The sequence below is a fragment of the Euleptes europaea genome, chromosome 1 (genome assembly GCF_029931775.1).
Source record: "Euleptes europaea isolate rEulEur1 chromosome 1, rEulEur1.hap1, whole genome shotgun sequence".
NCBI lineage: Eukaryota > Metazoa > Chordata > Lepidosauria > Squamata > Sphaerodactylidae > Euleptes > Euleptes europaea.
In genome coordinates, this window is record NC_079312.1 from 134,594,985 (window position 1) to 134,617,798 (window position 22,814).

Here is a 22,814-nt window from a genome sequence, read left to right on the forward strand (position 1 = left end):
TGATGCAAAAATTGCATAGTAGGATCCTAGTATTAGCAAGCTATACTTGGAACAATCCACGAAACCATCCCCATAATCCTGAGGGTAGCTGGGTAAGGAATATAAGCAATCTGCATGATATGCTGAACATGGTTTATGGTCTCATTGAAGTTATCCAGGATATAAACACAACAATCTTGGCCAATGAGGGTACATGTTCCTCCTTTGGAGGCTGACACTACATCTAGGGCTTGTTGACTCTGTAGGGACATCTGGCAAATTTGCCTTTGTTCGTATGCCAGGCCAACTAGGGCTTCTGCTGTTTCATTGGTCATTATTTCTACTATGGCTTGAAGTTGCAACAAGCTAGTCCCTACTCAAAGCACTCCTGCTATTGGTACAAAAGCATATGTCATAATTGAATTCAAGCACTGTTTTGCCAGATCTCTCTGCAGCCAGAAATTATAAAACTTTCTGGGGGGCTTTTAAAAGATCCTTACAACTTAGGAAACATGGAATCGAGATAATTTCCTACCTTCCTTTTGGCTGTACCCTAAATACCCTAGGGAGTGGGACTGGCACAAGCTAGATGTCAAGAGAGCCTTCGAGACATGTATCAAGAGCATGGCTCCCTTCCTTTGCTCCAACTTCCTTGTCTGTCTCTTGCAACCCAGAAACATGAGCCAGAGGATCTCCCAATTCCACTACAGCCAGATGGATTAAAGCCTGCACCCCCTGGTACAATATCGCTGTATATACAGTATCCTGTGTAGTCTCTCCAGGATCATAGCATATTCCACCTGAACAGCAGCTACACTGACAGCCTTCTCTACCAGAGCTCCCATTGAGGATGTTTGTAAGGTAGCCATCTGGTCATCTGTCTATAAGCTGGACCGCTACAGCTCAGCTGAATCAGCATTTGGAAGAAGGATCTGCCAACAGGTTGTTTCCCAATGATTCATCTCAGTTTTTCAACAGTCTGTCTGTTTTGCAAAATACTTTGGAATCCAAATATTTTGGTGGTAATGAAAATTATTTTAAAAGCTATCCTAGATTGTACAGCTAGATTTCATTCTATAAGTCATATACTCTAAAGATTCTTTTTTTTAATTAATTTTTTTATTTTTTATTTTTATAATTAGGGGGTACAAAAAGGAAAAAAAGGGAAGGGTAAAACGTTGTATATATAAAAACAGGTGTGTATAAACAGTATAGTATATAAAAACATATAGCAATTTTTCTTTAGAAGATAAACTCATTCTGGTGCAGCCTAAGTATTAGTCTATTACAATACACTATATCTAAATAAGTAAAAAAATGTTTGTAAAAATGTAAATTTCAATCGGATTTTCTAACTGTTACACATTAAAAATTTAGCATATAAAAGCCCGAGATTTGCTTTACAGTTAGTTGAAACCTATTAAATAAAATATTGTCTGTTTTGCATTTTTAAACTTGTTAGTACGTCCTTCATTTGCTTAAGTAGAAGTCATGTAAATATAAAAAGACTCCCACTTTTCATCAAATTGTTCTGTGCATTCGTTAAACTTTGGATTTAACACAAAAGTCATTTTAGCCATACTGGCGTAGTCCAACAGTTTTTCTTTCCAATCTTCTATTTCGGGTATCTGAATTTGTTTCCAAGTTCTTGCCAAAACCGTTCTGGCTGCTGTTGTTGCATACTTGAATACATCGTAAAATTTCGAAGGCAAATTTGGTGGCACAATACTGAGTAAATAGTATTTGAGGTCTAATGGTATCTTCATTTTTATTATCGCCTGGAGTTCTCGGTGAATCTTTTTCCAGTACATTTGTAGTTTAGGGCATGTCCACCAAACATGAAAGTAAGAGCCGTTCGTATCTTGACATTTCCAGCAGACACCTTTTTTTCCAGGAGAAGTCATCTGAGAGACCATATTTGGAGTCAAGTACCATCTATAAAATGTTTTGTACCAATTTTCTTTCACTTCTTGACACACAGTGTATTTCAATTCAAAAGTATAGAGTTTCTCCCAGGAGTCCATATGGATCATTTCACCGAAGTTTTGCATCCACTTAATCATATTAGTTTTCACTTGTTCTTCTTCTGTATCATATTTCAGGAGGAGTTTGTAAATTTTTCCCAGTAGGTGAGAGTCATTCTTAGATATTATCAGTTCAAATTCTGTTAGTTCTCGAAATGGCCGGGGATGTGAACAGTCTTTTTGTAGATTGGACCTCAGTTGAAGATATGTCAGCCAATTTAATTTTTGAAATTTTTCTTGAAGTTTGATTTGACTTTTAATTTCTCCTGTAGGCTCTATCATATTGTTGTAGGTAAAATGAACACCCGGTTTCGATTTGACGTTGTCATGATAAGCTTCAGTCGGAGACATTATAGATGGTGGAGAGGGACTTATTCTTTTTTTGTATTTTTTCCATACTTTCAATATTGCCCTCTTGATATCGCAATCTTCTGGTATTTTATCCTTTTGAATTATAGTTGTAGGATCCCACAAAACTTTATGAAGTCCTTGTCCAAAATCCGCTCGTTCTAAAATAACTTGTCTATTTTTGGGATGTTTTATCCATTCTGCAATCCAGGCTAGGCAAGCAGCGTGATAATATAATTTAAGATTGGGTAATGCCAAACCTCCTCTTTTCTTTTCATCTTGTAAAACTTAAAATCTAATTCTCGGCTTTTTCGCATTCCACACAAACCGATTGATTTGTTTTTGCCAATTTTCTATTATTCTGTCTGGTATTTCGATCAGAAGAAATTGAAATAAAAAGTTTAATCTCGGAAGTATGTTCATCTTTATCACCGATATCCTTCCTAACCAAGAAATATTCATTTTGGACCATAAGTTCAGGTCCTTTTCTATTTCTCCCTAGGTTTTCAAATAATTTGACCTTAAAAGTGTCTTATTTTCTGAGGATATTCTAACACCCAGATACTTGATTGACTCCTTCGTTATTTGACACCTGGTGATTCCTTTAATATACTTGTCTTCATTGATTGTAGTGTTAAAGTCAAAAATTTTGTCTTTACTTTATTCAATTTGTAGCTGGAATACTTTGCAAATTCCGTGATGTGATGATGGACATATGGAAAAGTTTGTTCGGGATTTTGACAAATTAAGACAACGTCATCTGCATAGCTTTTAATTTTGTGTTCTTCATTTCCTACTATGAGGCCTTCAATTTTTGGGTCGTTTCTTATATAATTCGCAAGAACCTCCATTGATAAATCAAAAAGAAGTGGGGAAAATGGGCATCCTTGTCTGGTGCCTTTTGTGATGTTAAATTCTGTTGACAAACAGCAGTTTATTAAAAGACGTGCCTTTTGAGCCGAGTATATTGTGTTAAAAACTGTAAGAAGAGTGTCTCCACAATTCATTTGTTGTAATGTTTTTGAAATAAAGTACCAGGAGACATTGTCAAAAGCTTTTTCTGCATCTAAGAAAATCATCGCAGCTTTTAGTGATTTCGACTTTATGTATTTGATTGCGCTAAGGACCAATCGTACATTGTCTCTCATAAGTCTCTCTGGAATAAAACCGGTTTGATCTGGATGCACCAATTTGCTGATATGTTTTTGTAATCTTTTAGTGATTATAGAAACAAAGATTTTGTAGTCAATGTTCAACAAAGAGATTGGTCTGTATGCCTGAGGAAGGTGATGATCGGTACCTTCTTTTGGTATCAAAGATATGTGCTTCTTGCCAGGACGGTGGAACCTTTCCATGTTCAATTACCTCATTGTACAAGGAAAGTAAAATCGGGGTTAGTTGTTGTTCGAAGAGTTTGTAAAATTGTGGTGTGATCCCATCCGGACCTGGTGCCTTATCTGATTTCAAATTGTTTATGGCATCAACAATTTCTTGTGTTATCTTCTGGTTAAGGCTCTCTTGTTCCTCTGGTAGTAACTTAGGTAACTGTGCACCTGATAGGTAACTTATTAGCCCCTGTTCTTGGAAATCGTCCTTCGCATATAGTTGCTTGTAATAGTCAACAAATATTTTTCCAATTTCACCTTGTTTATTGTGGGTTATACCATTAACTTTTGCACCGGTTATCTTTCTTTTCTTCTCTTGTTGTCGGAGTTGGTTGGCAAGAAATCGGCCAGGTTTGTTTGCTCTTTCGAAAAATCTTTGCTTAGCGTATTTAACTTTCGTTTTGATTTCTTCTGTTTCTATCACCTCAATTTGATGTTTGATCATCTTGATGTCACGGAGGATAGTTTTATCTGATTTAATTTGAATTCTTTTTTCCAATATTCTTAGTTGATCTTGGAGAGCTTTAAATTTCTTTTGTTTATCTTTTCTGATTTTGGAATTTAAAGCTATCATTTTTCCTCTAATGAATGCTTTGCTGGCATCCCATACAACAAAATCGGACATACCTGGAGTCTTGTTTAGGGTAAAAAATTCTTTCACATCGCGTTTGCATTGTTCAAGTGTCTGTTTTCTCCGCAATATTTGATCATTCAACCGCCATCTCCTAATTCCTAATCTTCCTCTTAGCACAGTCAATTCAATTGGATTGTGATCTGACAATATACTGGGTGCAATCTGTATCCTGTCCACACTTGTTATCATGGATCTGGAAATCCAACACATATCAATCCTGGAATGTGATCCATGACGATTTGAATAAAATGTAAAATCTTTTGTTCTTGGATTCTTCGTTCTCCATAAATCAATTAAATTAAATTCTTTCATAAATTTAAAGACATTCTTCGGTAATTTTCCGGATGTACTGTTATGGGATTTATCAATCATTGGATTTATTACCGCATTAAAATCTCCTAGAAATATAATTTCTCCTTGATGACAATCTACAAGATTCTTAAACAGTATTTCATAGAAACTTTCTTTTGCAGCATTGGGAGCATATATATGTACTAGTGTAAAGCAAATTCCATCTAATCTGTGAAGAATTAAAATCTGGTAGCGTCCATCTAAATCTGCTATATGAGTCTTGACAGTTAAAAATTTTTCATTAATATAAGTGACTAGGCCTCTCTTCTTCACTTGGGCCGATGCAAAATAGGGAGTTCCAAGATGATTTGTCTGTAGAATTTTTTCATGTTCTTTTTTGATATGGGTTTCTTGAAGGCAAACAATGTCTTTCTTTTGCTTCTTTAAACTATGAAAAACTCTTTCTTTTATTAGGAGAATTAAGACCGTTAATATTCAATGATATGATTTGCAGTTGGTTCATAATGAGTTAAAATACAAATCTACAGTGCAGCTGCTTGGTCTAGTTTGTCTCCTTCAGGAGTCTTCTTGTGTTTCCGTAGTTCTCGTTTTTCGAGCGGTTGTTTTTTGTCTTTCTGAGTCAGTTGAGAACTACTGGGACTTGTTTCCGGGATGTCTTCCGAATCTTTCGGGGTAAAGTCTTTCGATGTTTTTAGTTCCTCGAGCAATTCTTCAGCTTGAGGTTGATTGTGGACTGTTGTCTTCCCTTGTGGCAATGAAATTTCTAAAGAGTATGGAATGAGCCAGCGAAACCTAATTTGTCTCTTTATCAGTTCTTGTTTTAACTCGTTGTACTCTTTCCTTTTAGTTAAAACACTTCCCGGAAGATCAGATAAAATCTGTATTGAATTCCCTTCCCAGACCAGGGGATCGTCTCTTTGTGTCCTAAGCAGCAGATCTCTAGTTCTTTTGTGAACAAATCTCACCAATATATCTCTAGGTTTGTTAAACTTAGTAGCATAAGATGAATTTATTCTGTAACAATATTCCAGCAGGGTGTCATCATCATCAAATTTGTAATTATCATGAAGTAATGTTCTAATATCTGACTCCAAGCTGGTTTTTCTGAATCGTTCAGGAATCCCACGAAATTTAATATTTTTGTCTCTAAACTTCACTTCATGAGCATCAGCTTTAACCGACAGGTCTTGGATTGTTTTGGATTGTTCTAGAAGCTCTGTAGTATGTTGCTTTACTGAAATCTCTATGTCTTCTTGCTTCTGTTTAATTTTGATAATTTCTTGAGAGTTAAGTTCAAGCTTTTCTTCGACCTTTGCAATACTTTGAAGCACCTTCTGCTCGGAATCTTGAATTGACTTCTGTAAAGAGGTTTTCATATCCAGTATCATCTCTTGGGTACGCAAAAAAATAAATAAGAAAAATTCAAGCCTACTTTAGAGAATCCACAGAAAAAAAGCCCGGTTATGGCCAAAGAAAGTCAAGACTTTTTTTTGCGTACTCAAAAGATTCTTGAAACTCAAGAATTGTTGTAAGATTTTGACTTCTTCAAATTAAGTGTTTTATATGATGCCTGAGAAATGAGATGCCATTAAAATATTACAGAGGCATTAGTGCCTGCTAGACTAACTTACAAAGGCCCTTCGAGCCAAACAACTTTAATTTTAAAATGGTGTTTGGTTAGGATTCCAACTTGACACAAAGTTTTTTTTGTTAAAGAACTGGTAGCCTAATGGCCTCAATGAAGATCTGTGAGAAAATACTATTGGACAGTGACTTTAAGATTGGGCTAGGTTGGGTTGGGTTTTTTGTTAGGTTCTGCTCCCGGAAAGAAAAGGTGGTCAAGAATGAGGTTAGTATGAGCCATAATCAGTGCAGCAGTAAGAGAAAGTGGGGGTAAAGATGAGAATTTTGTGAAGGGAGAGCAGGGAGTTACTGTACATCCCCAAGCCTTGTTCTCCTCGTTTCTAGACAGCAGCTGTTACATCTGCTGGGCTAATATACAGCTCTAACAACTGTCTAAATTGCACTGCCCAATGAATATTAGTGTCGGACTGCTCCTGAACACTGAACGTGTTTCAGTTTTTGCTTACTGCTCCATTCTATGGCTTTTAAAAATGTTGTTTGGTTAATGATCATTTAGAATTTCTTGCATTTATGTATGTCTATTAAAAATAGTGGCTGCTTGCTTTTCTGTTTAACAGCTGGTAATTTGTTTTCTTCAGAAGAGTTCCAGAGAGAGCATGATTCCTAATATTCCAGGAGCAACAATATTTGAACGCCTTTGTGAACATACCAGAACTTGGCTTGGTAGAGTTCTTCCAAAACATTTTCTGAGAGAAGGTTCAACTGAAGGTTCACTTGCTTTGCCAGAAGAACTTATGGTTTGTATTTTGGAACTGTATATTTTAACATTCTGTCCTGAAGTTTGTGGAAAGTATATTCTACTAGCTTCATAATTCCTTTCCTCTTTGCCTTATTTCCTTCCCAGAGAAATGGGCCATTTGCTGCTTCTGACACCTTACACTAGATGTTTGATGAATTATGATTGTGGTTTATTTAGACACAATTGCAAAAAGAGCCAGGGCTCCCTCCAATAGTGACCTTGACTGGCACCCTGGAGTTGCTGGCAATAAAAGAAAAGCACCTTGTAAGGAGTTTTACTCCTTTCCAGATTGCTGAAATATCTGGATTTGTGAGTGGTGGCTGACTCACAAAAAGAGGGGGGACTTCTAAACTTCTTTGCACTTATAGTCTCACTAGCTCTCTTGTGTTACAAGACAGAATAGCTTCCACAGTGGCAAATAGAATACATTTTTAGCTTTGCCAAATAGCAAAATAGCCTTAACCTAGTAAGGACAAAAGAAGTTTAAATTCTGGTAGATTGCATATCTACATTAGAAGAGATTATCATATAGATGCCATATTAGCTAGATGAGAATGCTTAGTGGAAAGGGGGTAGGAGGAATGTGCACATTAGTCAGGGGTGAAGAGGTAAAATTGAAGTTTCTGGGAAAGTAACTACTTCATTCTTACTGAACCTCAATCATGCTCACATGGGATTCTTTCCAGTGAAGCATGCAATATGTGTAGAATTTATCTTCATAATTACTGCTTTGTTTGTTATAAGCTAGGTTCTCATCTTCTATGGCTGCAGATAAGTCTGAAAATATAAGCAAACCCCTGGATATATCTTCTCTGGGTGTCCCTCTGCTGGTCTTTTTTGGGTGTCCCTCTTTTTTGGGTGTCCCTCTGCTGGTCTTCATGCATTTCTTTTCCATGTACATTTCTGCATCTTGAGATTTAAGAGCTGGTTTTTAAGTATGTTTACAGATAGCTGTGCACTCCTGTGCACACACACACCAACAGCTTTGTTGGGCTGCTATTCTTGTGTCTCTACTGCTCGTAGGAGTGAAAATGTAGGAGTGTGCTTCTTAGTAATAATTTTAAAAGCTGAATAAATTAGTCGTTTAGCCCTGTTAATCTAGATGTATCCCCTGTCACTGTTTTTTGCCTCCTTCCACTTTCATCAGTCCTTTCTGCCATGGAAGCACAAATGTTTAAGGAATGATTTTTGTCTCGTCTTCCCTTCTTCCTCCACCATTATGTGGGGCATGATATATTGGGTTTGGTAGGTAGAGGGATTTGCATTTTTTCCTCTCTCCTGGTCTCTACTGTGAGTATTGAGCAGCAGGTATCATCACAACTTTTGTGGGGGGAGTTGTGGATTTTTTCCTTCTTGCATTTCTCAATGCCTGACTGCTAAAAAGCGGAGGGGGGGAGGAAACCCCCCCCAAACATCCACGCGGCTCCCCTTGAAGAAGAGGGGAAGCTGACAGGGTTGCCGGCTCGCATCCCGACCTTGATGCGCCCGCTGCTGCAAAACGGCGGCAGGCCCACGGAAGGGAAAGCGAAAGGGCCGGTGCCATTGAAATCAAAAGAGCCTGGGAGGACGGCGCAAAACGGCACGGGAAAGCAAAGATAAGGCTTTTTTCTATGCATATCATTTCTAACAACTAATTCACGGGGGTGTCTATCAGCTTTCATAATCAAGGAGAACTTTTTGGATTTTGTTTTTCTATACTCGCTAACGTTTACATGAAGGAACTTGGCTTTTTGCCAAAGTTGCTGCGCACTTAAAATTCCAGCTGCGCCATTTCAACTCTGAGAAACAATTCAACAGGATAGGGTGTGAGTGAAATGCTGGCAATGGAAAACTGAATGATAACAAGTGCTATGACTCTCCAGACAACTTTTATTTTTTTGAAGCTCCATTGAGAACTGTTTGTATTGATGCTTTAAATAACAAATCTCACCCCCCCCCCTTACTTTCCCTGGACTATAATAGTAGCCATCCTAAGGTTTTTCCATGGGAGATAAAGAAGACAAAGCCAAGAAGGACATAGAAAAACATCCTAAAGTTTTAATAAAAGAGACCAAACAGCTTCAGATCCAACAATCTTTACAACTTAAAAGAAGAGCTTCTGTCACCAGCCCAGCTCTCTCACCAGCTTCTTCTCCTGGAACAGAGATAACACTAACAGCAAAGATGACTAAAAAACCTGATGCCACTCTTAACTCTTTACAAGAACTCTTGACTAAAACACTTCAGGAGGTGACATCAGTTAAACAAGACGTGGCAGAAGTCAAACAGGAAATGGTCTCAATGAAGCAGGAGATTGAATCTGTCAAGCAAGGTCTAAACCAAAATGCAGTGGCTATTATGACACTTCAAGAATCTATCTCATTTCTGACAGTAAAACAGGATAAGCTTGATGCAAAGGTTCAAAAGCAATCAAAGGATTATAAAGAAACGAGAAAAAAGGTTGATGCTCTTGAACTGTCACTGGAAGCTTCCCAAGAACTCGAGGAATGGAGCGATGATCATACTGCAATGTTGGAAATGAAGATAAAGGAAAGTTGGATTCGTATACGTGGCCTCAGAGAAAAACTGGAGGGTACAGACTTGAGAAATTATCTGAAAACATTGTTGGCTGATTTTTTACAGGAAGATGATGCCATTGTGGAAGGTATGATAATAACGGCCTACAGACTGAACTCTGCCTATGCTACAAAAAATAAAGTTCCAAGGGACTCCTGATCCAGCTTTTTTCAAGAAGTCACCGTGACCTAATTTTGAATAAACATTTTAATAATCCAATAACAATTGATGGGAATCCGGTGAGATTGATGAAAGAAATCCCTGGAAGGCTTCTGAGGAAAAGAATTTTTTTTGCAGAGTTTGTGGAAAGACTAAACTACAATGGAATACAACACAGATGGGAATACCCTCAAGGAGTTTCTTTTATCTTCAAGGCCAAAAGATTCAAGATCACGGATACTGTTAAGGCCGAACAATTTTTACGAAGATATGAAGGGGAGCTACGTAAATCACCAGGTCAAGCCTCAAAAGAACTGGAGGGAAAGGACCGTACTGAAGAAGAAAAGGCAGAAGAAGCAACTGGGGGGGGCATCATCCTCAGATGAGGGAGGAGCTGGCTGATTCATATAAAGGGGAAATAAAATGGGATAAGTAGGGAGGGGGGAGAAAGATAATGTGGAGGTTTAAAGAAAAGAAGAAAAATAATTAAAAAAATTAAGTAGGGGTTTATATTAATAATAAAAATGCTACAATTATTATAATGGAATGTTAATGGTTTGAATTCTCCAAATAAGAGGAAAAAAGTATTTTACCATCTAAAAAGATCTAAAGCTAATATTTTTTGTTTACAGGAGACACATAGGGTGCCAAAGGATGTTAATAGGTTGGAGCAAATAAAAATGGGCAAACTATTTACTGCGTGTAATGAAAAAAAATTAATGGTATTGCTATGTATGTTCCTTTAGCACTAGAACCTAAAGTTTTGTATAAAGATGTAGATGGGAGAATATTGATGGTGGAAATTGTAATGGGATTTCAGAAAATAATTTTAGTGGGTATTTATGCAACCAATATAAATCAAAAATCATTTTATACTAATCTAGCATTGATATTAGCAGAATATGCCAATGAAAAAATGATTTGGATGGGAGATTTTAATGGAGTTATAGAACCAAGGTTGGATAGGTCAACAAAGAAGAAAAATAGTAAATTTGAAGGTAAATTACCTGGTATTTTTAGTCATATAACAGATCAATGGGAAATGTTTGATATATGGAGATTAATGAATGGTAACAAAAAAGGGTATACTTTTTACTCATCAAGACATTGTTCCCATTCAAGAATAGATATGTTTTGGCTGTCTAAAGATATTATAAATCTATCTGATGCCCCCGAAATTTTACCCAAGGTGCTTTCTGATCATAATGCGTTATTGCTTAGGATCAATATAGGTACTAAAAAAAATAAATCATGAGTCGTGAATGGGTACTTACTTAAAAATAAGAAAATTGTGGATAAACTGAAAATAGACATACAAAATTATTTTTTGGAAAATATGGATAAAGGGACATTGGATGATATTGTATGGGATGCAGGCAAAGCAGTAATAAGAGGTTTATTAATACAACAAAACTCGAGATGGTATAGAGAGAGAAGGTAAAAAGAAGAAATTATTAGACCAAATTAAACAACTGAGAGTCAACTGAGAAAAGCACAAACTAAATTGCTTAAACAGGAACAGAGCGATAAGATTAAAAACTTGAAATATCAGTATGAATTTCTAATAAATGAGGAAATAGAAAACCCCCCATGTATAATAGATTAAAAAAATTGAACATGCAAATAAACCAGGTAGATTATTAGCGTGGCAACTTAAAAATAAAGAAAAGAAATTACCCATAACAAGAATAAAGAGGGATGGTAAAGTTATAATGGATAAACAAAAAATTGTGGAAACTTTTATAGATTGTTACTCAAATTTATATAGACGAGAGGTTTCAGAAAAAGAAATTGAGGTGTATTTAAACCAATTTGAATGGACAGGAACTTCACAGGAACATAAAGAATTATTAGATGCCAATATAACAATGGAGGAATTAAAAGTAGCAATAGGTAAAAGTAAATTGAATAAAGCAACAGGTGCAGATGGTTTTACAACATTTTATTATAAAGTTTTTATGGAACAAATTTCTCCATATCTTTTAAAAGTGATGAACAATTTCTTGCAGAAAGGATCTATTCCAAATACCTGGAAACAAGCAAACATAGTTTTAATTTCTAAACCAAATTCAGACTTATTAGATGTTAAAAATTATAGACCAATTTCACTATTGAATAATGATTATAAATTTTTTGTAGCGATTTTGGCAAATAGATTGAAAAAAATATTAAGTCAGACTATTCATAATGATCAAGCAGGCTTCCTTCCAGGAAGGCTGATTAGTCAAAATGTTAGGGTAGTATTAGATCTTTTAGAATGTGCGGAATTTAGTACTACACCTCTAGCAATGATATTCTTGGACGCAGAGAAAGCGTTTGACAACGTCAATTGGAAATTTATGAAAAAAGTATTAGAATATATGGATTTTGGGAAAAAATTCCAATTAGCTATTGGAAAGATTTATACTTACCAATCTGCTAGACTGTTGATAAATGGAGATTTAACATCACAATTTGAAATTCAAAAGGGCACCCGACAAGGATGCCCTCTTTCACCATTATTGTTTATAATAACGCTAGAAGTTTTATTGAGAAAGATCAGAAATAATGTAAATATTATAGGATATAAGGTTGGGAGAAATCACGTTAAAGCATATGCGGATGATTTAGTTTGTTTCTTAATTAACCCTATTAGCCAGATTGAAGAATGGAAAAAAACGATGGAGGTTTATGGAAAACTTGCAGGTTTTAAAATCAATAAAAACAAAACGAAAATATTGGTTAAAAACGTCTCATTCTTGCAGCAGCAAGAACTATCCAAAATTACTGGTTTTACTATAGAACATAAAATAAAATATTTGGGCATTTGGTTAACTTCAAATAATTTTAATTTATTTAAAAATAATTATGTAAAAATCTGGCACCAAATTAATATAGATCTGAAAAACTGGCAAAGAATACCTTTATCATTATGGGGTAGAATCTCAGTTGTTAAAATGATGGTTCTACCTAAGATGCTTTTTTTATTTCAAAACTTACCAATAAATAAGGGGGTTAAAATATTTAAAATTTGGAAAAAAAGATATTTTAAATTTCTTGTGGAATAAAGGAAAACATAGAATATCTTACAATAATTTGATTCAACTAAGAGAAACGGGGATTAGGTTTACCAGATTTAAAAATGTATTATGAAGCATCATGCTTCACATGGCTGAAATCTTGGATAATGTTAGAGGATATTGAAATATTAGAACTTGAGGGTTATAATTTACGTTTTGGATGGCATGCTTACTTATGGTATGAGAAAGAAAAAGTAAATAGAGATTTTAATATCCATATTAGAGCTGGACTGTTTCAAGTATGGAAAAAATATAGGAAGATTTTAGAAAATAAAACCCCGGGATGGGTCAATCCAGTGGAAGCTTTTATGAGAAGAGGAACACAGTTGAATTTAGAAATGGATATATATATATAGAAATATTATTGATTGGAAAGAAGGGATATGTGTTTTAAAAAGCAGGGAAGAACTTGATATAAAAGATTGGTTTTTATATTATAAATTAAGGGATATATTTAATAAAGATAATCAGTTTGGATTTATTAAAAATAAATCGGAATTAGAGAAAATATTAATAAAAGGAAACAAAGGATTGATAGGCAGAATGTATAAACTATTAATGGTAATTAATTTAGAACAAGAAAGAATTAAACAAATTATGATTAAATGGATGAAGGAGCTAGGTTTTAATATAGATTTGGAAGTATGGGAAAACTTATGGAAGAGAGAATATTAATTCACAATAACTAATGAAATCAGAGAAAATTTATATAAAATGTTCTATAGATGGCATATAACACCAGTGATGATATCCAAAATGAATAGTGAAGACAGGGGACTATGTTGGAAATGTGGGAAGGAAAGAGGTACATATATGCATGCATGGTGGTTTTGTAAAAAAATTAAAAAATTCTGGGAGAAGGTTGTGAGAGAAACGAATAATTTGATTAATTGTGGAGTAAAAAGAAAACCATTATTTTGCTTATTGGGAATACCACCAAAAATATGAATGATGATGATAGAATTATTTGCCAATATAGTTTTGCTGCTGCAAGAATTGGGTTAGCTAAAGTTTGGAAACAACCGAATAAACCTTCAATTAATATCTGGAGAGAGAAACTATGGTTATATATGAGGATGGCCAAATTAACAGATTTTCTACACGGGAAAGATATGGAAAAGTTTAAACAAACTTGGTCAAAGGCCGCCTCATACTGGGATAAGTTGGCAAAAATTTATTTTATGGTTATAATTAACGAGTTATAGAAATTAGAATAATTTTATACCTTTGTATTTTTAAATATTAAAAACTGATAAGACACCGCTACGGAAGTCGGGTGAAGGGTCACTGTTATTGGTGGGTGAAGGGGGAGGGGTTATCTATTTTTTTTGAACATTAGAAATTTTATAATTAAGATTGTAATGAGTAAGTCATATTGATACCCTTCTGAGTTTGTATTTTGTATTTTGTGTTACTTAATTTTTTTCTTTGTATTGTTTTTAGTTTATAATTTGTTTAATTTTTTTATTTCTGTTAAAAAAAACCAATAAATTTTTTTTTTTTAAAAAGGAAAAGTGTAGGGCTGTTGTCAAAATGTCCTACTTCATCTACCAAAGAGAAAGGAGAGATTTGACGATGGGAAGCAATGACGTATGATGGTGCTTTTCTGTTTGCCGTGTAGGGGACTTTTGATGTTTGCCATGAATGGGGTAGAGGGATGGGGTCTAGCAGCAGCCAGAAATGGAACGGATAATGAAATTTGTGTGAAATAAACTCAGTGAAAAGAAATTTGTCTCCTGTAAGAAAACAAGGATACAATAGGTAACTTACTTGTCTCTGATGAAAACTTGAGGCATGTATCTTCTGGAGATGTAGTGAGGGAGCCCAGCACATCTATTTTCCTCAACGTCGTCATGATCCTGAAGATACCTATGGAGGGAAATATGCAGAAGGGGAAGCATAGTGTTATAGCAGGTTTATAAATCAGGCTTTTTAGGAATAGAAGCACAAAGACCCAGAGCAATATTTCTGGAAAAACAGTTTTTTATTTTAATCAGCTGTTTGAGTCTCCAAACTCTGCTCTCAAGAGCATTCAAAATGGAGTTTGAAGCCCCTGGCAAAAGTGTGTTTGATCTTTTATAATCTTTTACTATCTCATTAATAATATTTTAACTATGCATATCACATAATAACTTTTCATTGGATCCAGAGTTCTTGTTAATGATTCATTGGCTAACAATATTCAGGTTATTTTTAATTGGTTCAATCATACAGAAGAATCATTGGTCAATCATAAAGCAGAAATAACATGATTGGTTAAATAAAATGTGTTTAGAGTCTGTTGTTTAACACCTGGCATCTTTATTTAATTATCCTTCCTGAAAGTTCCCTGACGCCTCGTCTGCTTTCAGTAACTTTTCTCTTGTTTTTTAACCTTGAGCTGACTGAATAATAACTCTTCTTTTGCTTGCCTCCTTTGTCTGTTCCTGAATATATCTTTCTGGCCCCCTTCCTCTTTGGAGTTCAGTGATGTCTTTTTATTTATTATATTTTTATTGTTAGAGGCCTACTGATTTTCAGAAAGCCTGCTGTTTCAGTAGTGAGAAAAGCGTCAGCTTCCTCCTTCTCCCTAAGTTTGCATTTTTGTTTACACTTGCCAGGAAGTAAGCTTTATTGAAGCAGGTGGGACTTGCTCTAAGCAGATATGCACAGGATTGCAGTATTAATGTCTCAGTTGTGTCCCTGTAGAAAATGATGTGTCTAAAGGTAAGAGGAAAGAGAAAGTAAAATGAAGGGAAATTAAACTTCTTCCTTCTTAGGTTTAGGGCCAGACTACACAATACAGCTTTCATGGGCTGGGTCAGACTTACCTGACTCAACTTACAGACAGATGTGACATCGAGTAACTAACATTTCTAAGCTTGCAATTGCCCCTCTGTGAGGCTCCATGTACACTGTCTGCAGCATATGGAACCCCACAACAGAGCAAATATGGCCTCCTGCATCTGTTTTAGCTTGGGAAAACTGTCTGAGGGGGAAGGTGAAGCCCCTCTGCTCCCCATGCCTTGCTCCCAAGATGAGTCAGTCCCCTTTGTGTTTTCAAATTTTAGCTTCCTGACATCACATCTGTCTATGCGTCAACCCATCTAATGGCAGATGGATCATTTAGTTTGGCCCTTAGTAGTCTGATCTAGACATTTGTAGTCCCTGCAGGGGAGACTTCTGGATTTAGTCCTGGAAGCATAATCAGGCTCCAGTCAAAGCACATCTATTTTCTTCCCATAAAACAGGTGTAAAATTTGATCAAACTGCTCAAGATTCCCAGTTCAGTCTTCTGAGGTGGTGGGAACGATGATAATGAAAATGTGACAATCTTCATTGGTTTGCTTTTAACTTATAACGTTTTCTTCTATAGGTGTGGAATTGTTTCTTGAAAATATTTTTTTCTGATGAGAATTTCACAGAGCAGTGGAAAAGGACTTTAATTTCAAATATGAGAAGCAGAATCAAACAGGTACTAATGTGTATGAAAATAGAGGTTGTATTTGTCCTAACTAACGTGGAAGCCAAGCGGATTAGCAGTCTTGTCCAGGATACCCATCAGAAAGTCCACGGCTACTTAGAAAAAGTGTTGTTTATTTGTACAGTGCAGAAATATATACAGATACTCCTTTCACACTCTCCGCTCATAACATCCCGCATAGAACTGCGGTTTCACTTCATTATATACACCTGGTGATTGCAACCACCAATCACAGTAGATATCCAATTATCCTGGCATTGCTACTGCATTGCATCAGCCACCTGGCTATAGCTGGATCAGGCCAGCTTCTCTAGCTCCCCAGGTACTTTCCAGGCTGATTACATCATCCTTAGATCTCACTGATCTATCCTGCACCTGTCAAACTAACTGACAGACTTGTAATCTTGACACTAACCAGCATGGCCCAGGCTAGCCCCAGATCTCGGAAGCTAAGCAGGGTTGGCCCTAGTTAGTATTTAGATGGGAGGCCGCAAGGAAGTCCAGGGATGCTACTCAGAGGCAGGCAATGGCAAACCACCTCTGAACATCTCTTGCCTTGAAAACCCTACGGGGTTGCCATCAGTCTTCTGCGACTTGATGGCACTTTCCACCACCACCACCAGAGGTTGTATTTAAGCGTATAACATTAAATATGACCATGTGATTTTTAAAATGTCTAATTTGCTTTTGTCTCCCTCTTCATGCTTGAAAACCCAGTAAGAAAGTATTTGGGTGTGACTTTTCCTTTGTGTTCTGTTATTTCGTCATTAAAAACTGATGCAAATCCTTGGTTTGATTGCCTTCTAGCGACACCTAGAGCTTAAAATATCTCTGTAGGTGTCCCATACAAGGTGTTTGCCTACAATTTGCCTTTGCTTATAGGTATGACTAATTTGAATATATTACAGGATTTTACACTGTTGTTTAAAGATGGGATAGATTTGGTTGGCCTTTCTCAATCAGATTGCTTAGGGAACATAAGGGACAGCCTCTACATTGAGAAGCTTTCCGTCTGGAAGGGCAAAGCTTTCTCTTTCCTACATAAATAAAAATGGTTAACAATAGCATAAAGTCTAAATTCCTTCCTTGTCTGCATTTTCTAAATTTCTTCCTAGTCAATGTTTTCTTCTAATACTTCTCAATATCTGAAACCAATGATGGTATTTTCTATTCCCTTTACAGGAACGTGAAGTTCAACAGATTAAAGCCTACTGCAATTGCCATACAAAACTCGAGGAACTTCACCCTCAGATTGGGAACACCTTTGAAAACTGTGCCATTGAAGCTATTAATTTAGCATGTCAGGTAGCATATTGGCAAATTCTTTGAATAATTATCTCAGCAAGTATTATTGAACATTTAAGACTATTCAAAAGTGTGCTTATTTGAGCTGGAATAAGTTATATAGAGAATTAGGTATTTAGAATATTTGCAAGTGGGGGACCTGCAAGGACTTGCAAGAGGCAGCTCATTTCCCACTCCCCTATTATTTCCTCTTTTTTCTTCCCTGAAATCGCCTATGGCCTCTCTCCATTTCCTGCTTCCTTTTTTCCTTCCCACCTACCAGCCAACCTACCTTCCCCTCTGTATTTAGCTTTCCCCCTCTCCCCAGCACCCTTTCCCCAGGAAAACTGGTTGGGTTGCACAAGGCCACCTGCTAGTCTGGGCTGGGCCTAATGAGAAACCCATAAAGACTTGTGGGGGGGGGGCACCTTACTTTCCTCTGTATCACTCTGCCCACATTATTTCTTCTTTCCTAGAAGCCCCTGTATCCTCAACTTTCCCTACTTCTTTTCTGCCCACCAACCAACCTTACCTACCTTTTATCTGCTCCCCATCTTCAGCTATGTTTATTATTTATTGACTTCATTTATACCCTACCTTACTTTACAACGGGGACCGAAAGTACCTTACATCATTCTCCTCCATCTTATCCTCACAACAACCTTGTGAGGTAGGTTAGGCTGAGTGTGTGTGACTGGCCCAAGATCATGCAACAAACTTCCATCGCAGACTGGGGACTGAAATTTTGGTCTCCCAGATCCTGTTGAGAAACTGTAACCACTACTCCGCAATGGCTTTTGTGTGATGGCTGCTGTTGAACCAGCCAGGCCTGGGTTCATCATAAAAGTGAGGTGATAAAGCTAGAGACATTGCCTCTATTATTTGGGAGGGTTATCTCCTCTAGTGTGTGTGGTGGTGTTTTAGATATCATATTTTTAGCAAATCTGGGATGTTAGGTTTATAGAAAGATCTGTCTTGTCTGTTCATGGCTCCAATCTGTGGATTTAATTATCCATTGATTTGACCATGTTAAGAACTGGTTATATTGATATTGATATCCTGCCTCTTCAAATAGCTTGAACACTTGATGCAATAAGTTCACTGAAAAGCTGAGCTGATTTAATATTGGTAAATATTAACATTACTTTCAGAATTTTTTGTTAAGAATAGCTGCAGTTCTTAAGTGTTTATTTTGAAAGTGGAGTATTTTTTGCTTGTGCCTATGCAGATAGTGTTGCCCTGACCTGGATGGCCCAGGCTAGCCTGATCTCGTCAGAGCTCAGAAGCTAAGCAGGGTCAGCCCTGGTTAGTATTTGGATGGGAGACCACCAAGGAAGGTCCAGAGTTGCTATACAGAGGAAGGCACTGGCAAACCACCTCTGTTAGTCTCTTGCCATGAAAACCCCAAAAAAGGGGTCGCCATAAGTCAGCTGTGACTTGACGGCACTTTACACACACACACACACACACACACACACATGCATTAGTGTTATAATCTGAGCAAGCTGGGCAAAATTGGATGTGCTGCCATCAGAATATGAGGGAGTTGAAGTGTTGTAAAATATCTCCTTATATGGCCATGCATCAGACTGTTTTCAACTTTAGTGGTATTACCATTCTTAGGGAAATTCCTATCCCTTAGTAATGGAAATTGAGATGTGAATATCTGAACCCTGACTTAGAGAGCCATCATAGTGTGAGTGGCAGACTCTAATCTGGAGAACTGGGATCAGTTCCCCACTCTTCCACATGGAGCCTGCTGGTTGACTTTGAGTAAGTCACAGTTCATCTGAATGGCTTCTATGCAGTCCCACATTGGAACTGGGACTGCGCAGGCGCAGGCCAGCCACGGAAAAGAATTGTCAGCTTCTAGCAAATTCCAAAAGAGTGCTCCCCCTCCCCTCGGGGCATGCAATCTCCCCGCCCCCGAGTCACATGACCCAAGGAGGAGGGAGCACTCTTCCCTCCAGTTCTCTTTCTGCCGCCACGGAGAGAGAACGTGCTTAGCTTCGTTCTAGCAATAGTAATGGAGGCTAAGAAGATTGCTCCATTCAAAAAATGCTCTTCTTGTGGGGCAAAGGTTGCCAAATCTGACCCTCACAAGGAGTGCTTACTTTGTTTGGGAGAAGGCCACGTTTCCTCCTCGTGCAAGAGCTGTGGAAAACTTACGGCCAAAGCTCTGAGGGAACTTTCGACTCGCCTCATCTCCCACCTCTACAAGGTGTCCCTTCGTCCTCAGGGGGATTCGTCTGATCGCCCTGCTGGTAAGGCGTCCTCCTCCGATGGGGCCCTTGTCACCAAACCTACTGGGGTCTCTGTTTCGGAGAAGCCCTCCTCGATAGTTCTTCGCCCGGCGAGGTTTATAGCCCCGGGCTCCCAAGATGGCCGTGGCTCGTCAAAGCGTGCTTCCCGCTCGAGATCTCCTAGGCGTCGCCCGCCTTCTCGGCCCCCAAAGTCCCCGTCGGAATCTTCCAAGAGGGATCGGCGCCGTTTGCCTTCGAAGTCGCCGAGGTCTTCTTGACGCCGGCTGTCGTTGACGCCATCGCGACTCCATCCTCAGCCCGTCGCGGCCCCGCGTTCTGCTGAGCCTATCATCACTGCGGAGGACTCCCCTCCCCATCCCCTGGCAACCCCCTCGGCTTCGGATCCGAGCAGGGCCCAGGAGGTATCGGTGGAATTCAAGGAGCACCTCCTTCATCTTTACAAGGATGTGCCACAAGTACCCCTGGACAGGAGCATTGCCCTGGAGCCGCAAGAGTCCCAAGATGGTGCCACTCAGCTGTGCTCCAAAGATTATGCTCGGGAACCACCGACCCCATCTGGCCGGAGTCGTTCCCAAAGCCGGGGCCGTTCAGCCCGCCGCAGTGGTTCTGTGGCGGCAGGTTGGAGAACTGGAGGGAAGAGTGCTCCCTCCTTGGGTCATGTGACTCGGGGGCGGGGAGATTACATGCCCCGAGGGGAGGGGGAGCACTCTTTTGGAATTTGCTAGAAGCTGACAATTCTTTTCCGTGGCTGGCCTGCGCCTGCGCAGTCCCAGTTCCAATGTGTTACTGCAAAGAAGATCCATCAGATGAACAACAGTTACAGGTAAGTGAAACTCTGTTTTTCTCTCAGAACTCTCTCAGCCCACACAGAGGCAGGCAATGGCAAACCACTTCTGAACGTCTCTTGCCTTGAAAACCCAATGGCGTCGCCATCAGTTGGCTGCAACTTGACAGAACTTTCCACCACCAACTTAGTAATGTTTTAAAAAATTAAAACCAGCTCATCGTAGTTCCATCAATGTAGAACTATGTAGAGAAAATGAAAGCATTTTATCTAATTACATATTTTGTTTGCCTTAAAAAAACACAGACTATTACATTGCCAGCTTAAATTTACTTACCGTATTTTCCAGCGTATAAGACGACTTTTTAACCCCGGAAAATCCTCTCAAAAGTTGGGGGTCGTCTTATACGCCAGATGTATAAGGGCGGGTGCTGAATTCCGAGCCGGACTGGAGAATGCTGAGGGGGGGGGGGGTTGAGACTCAGGCCTCCGGGGCCTCACCAGCCTGCATGCTGGCTGCGCCGCCGGCTTAGTGGGCCCCTGTGTGCGTGGCCAGGTTCATGCAGGAAGGAACCTGGGACCTTCTGCAAGCGGGTGGGTGCCTTTGTGTGTGTACGGGGGAGGGGCATGAACCGGGAACTAACCTGGGATCTTTTGTAAGCCGGTGAGTGCCTTTGTATTTGCGGGGAGGGGGGACCGGGAACGAACCTAGGACCTTTTGCAAGCAGGTGCGTGCCTGTGTGTGTGTGTGTGTGTGTGTGTGTGTGCGCGCGCGCGCAGGGGAGGGGGGGAACCGGGAAGGATTCCATGTTCCTTCTCGGCTCCCCCCCTCCCCTGCACGCGCGCGCACACACACACACACACACACCCGCTTGCAGAAGGTCCCAGGTTCCTTCCGAGTGGTGGGGGGAGGGAGAAAGAAGCTTCCCCCAAGGCTGCCCCTACAGCCGCAGTGTGCAGGAACGTCGCAGCACACTTAAAAAACTCTCACTGCCTCAGCTGTTCCTGCACGCCGCTGCGGCGTGTGCAGCTGGGCTTCACCCTTCCCGCCTCCCTACCCCGCCCCCAGAGTCGCCTTATCGCCTCCCTTGCGGATGCTCCGCCGCCGGGAGCGGCTTGGCTTCTTCTCTTCCCCCTCCCTCTTGCCACTCAACAGCTGACAGGCGGCGAGCGGGGGGTAGAAGAAGAAGCCAGCCGCTCCCGGGAGCCGATTAGGCACTCTGGGGGTGGGGTGGGGCGGGGTGGGGAGGTGGGAAAGTTGAAGTCCAGTTGCGCGGGGTTGCGAACGCCGCCGTGTGTGTGTGTGTGTGTGTGTGTGTGTGTGTGTGTGAAGGCTTTTCTCTCTTTTCTTCCTTTTTCTGTCGCTCTTTTCTCTCCCTTTCTTTCTCCCTCTTTTTCGGTCTCTTTCTTGGTCTGTCACACTCTGTCCTTTTCTTTTTCTCTGTCCTTTTCTTTCTCCCCCATCTCTCTCTCTCTCTCTCTCTCTCTCTCTCTCTCCCTCGCTCCCTCGCTCCCTCTTTCCCTCTCTCTCTTTCTCCCTCCCTCCCTCCCTCCCTCCTTCCTTCCTTCTGCCATTTATGCATGGGAGGTTTTGCCTTGGATTTGCCACTCTCTAGACTAGATGCACATTTTCCCGATCTGAATTCTCAAAACTCAACAATAAATCTCATGCAGAGTTTTGAGAATTCAAATGGGAAAAATGTGCATCTAGAGAGCAGCAAATCTAAGGCAAAACCTCCCATGCATAAATGGCCTTTCTTTCTTTCTTTCTTTCTTTCTTTCTTTCTTTCTTTCTTTCTTTCTTTCTTTCTTTCTTTCTTTCTTTCTTTCTTTCTTTCTTTCTTCCACCCCAAAAACCTCCCTAGCCTCGACCCTCCCAACCCCTCCAACCCCCCACCCCCCGCTGGGAGATCTACAACCGGTATGGCATTGGTATGGCCCCCGAATGATGTGATAAATATGCAAATGGCCCTTGGCAGAAAAAAGGTTCCCCACCCCTGCCGTAGAGAAACCGCCTCTAGCAGTTGCAGCCGGGCGGATGATCACCCATGCAAATCTCCTGCCGCAAAGAGTTTCTCTGACACCATAGGGATGGGACCTTCTGCACGCTGAGCGGGTGCTCTGCCATTGAGCCATGGCCCCTCCCCTATGGGGTCAGAGAAACTCTTTGCTGCAGGAGA

The 22,814-nt window shown here is 39.4% G+C and overlaps 1 protein-coding gene across 1 annotated transcript in view; it reads left to right on the forward strand.

The window, feature by feature from the left end:
* Window positions 1-9,228: 9,228 nt before the first annotated feature.
* Window positions 9,229-22,814, forward strand: part of RNF213 (ring finger protein 213) — a 97,585-nt gene continuing 83,999 nt past the window's right edge. Inside the window, exons 1-4 of the mRNA XM_056848648.1 lie at window positions 9,229-9,709; window positions 10,527-10,585; window positions 16,195-16,293; window positions 17,485-17,607. Of these exons, the coding sequence (XP_056704626.1) occupies window positions 9,229-9,709; window positions 10,527-10,585; window positions 16,195-16,293; window positions 17,485-17,607 (762 nt within the window). The remainder of the gene's footprint in view (window positions 9,710-10,526; window positions 10,586-16,194; window positions 16,294-17,484; window positions 17,608-22,814) is intronic.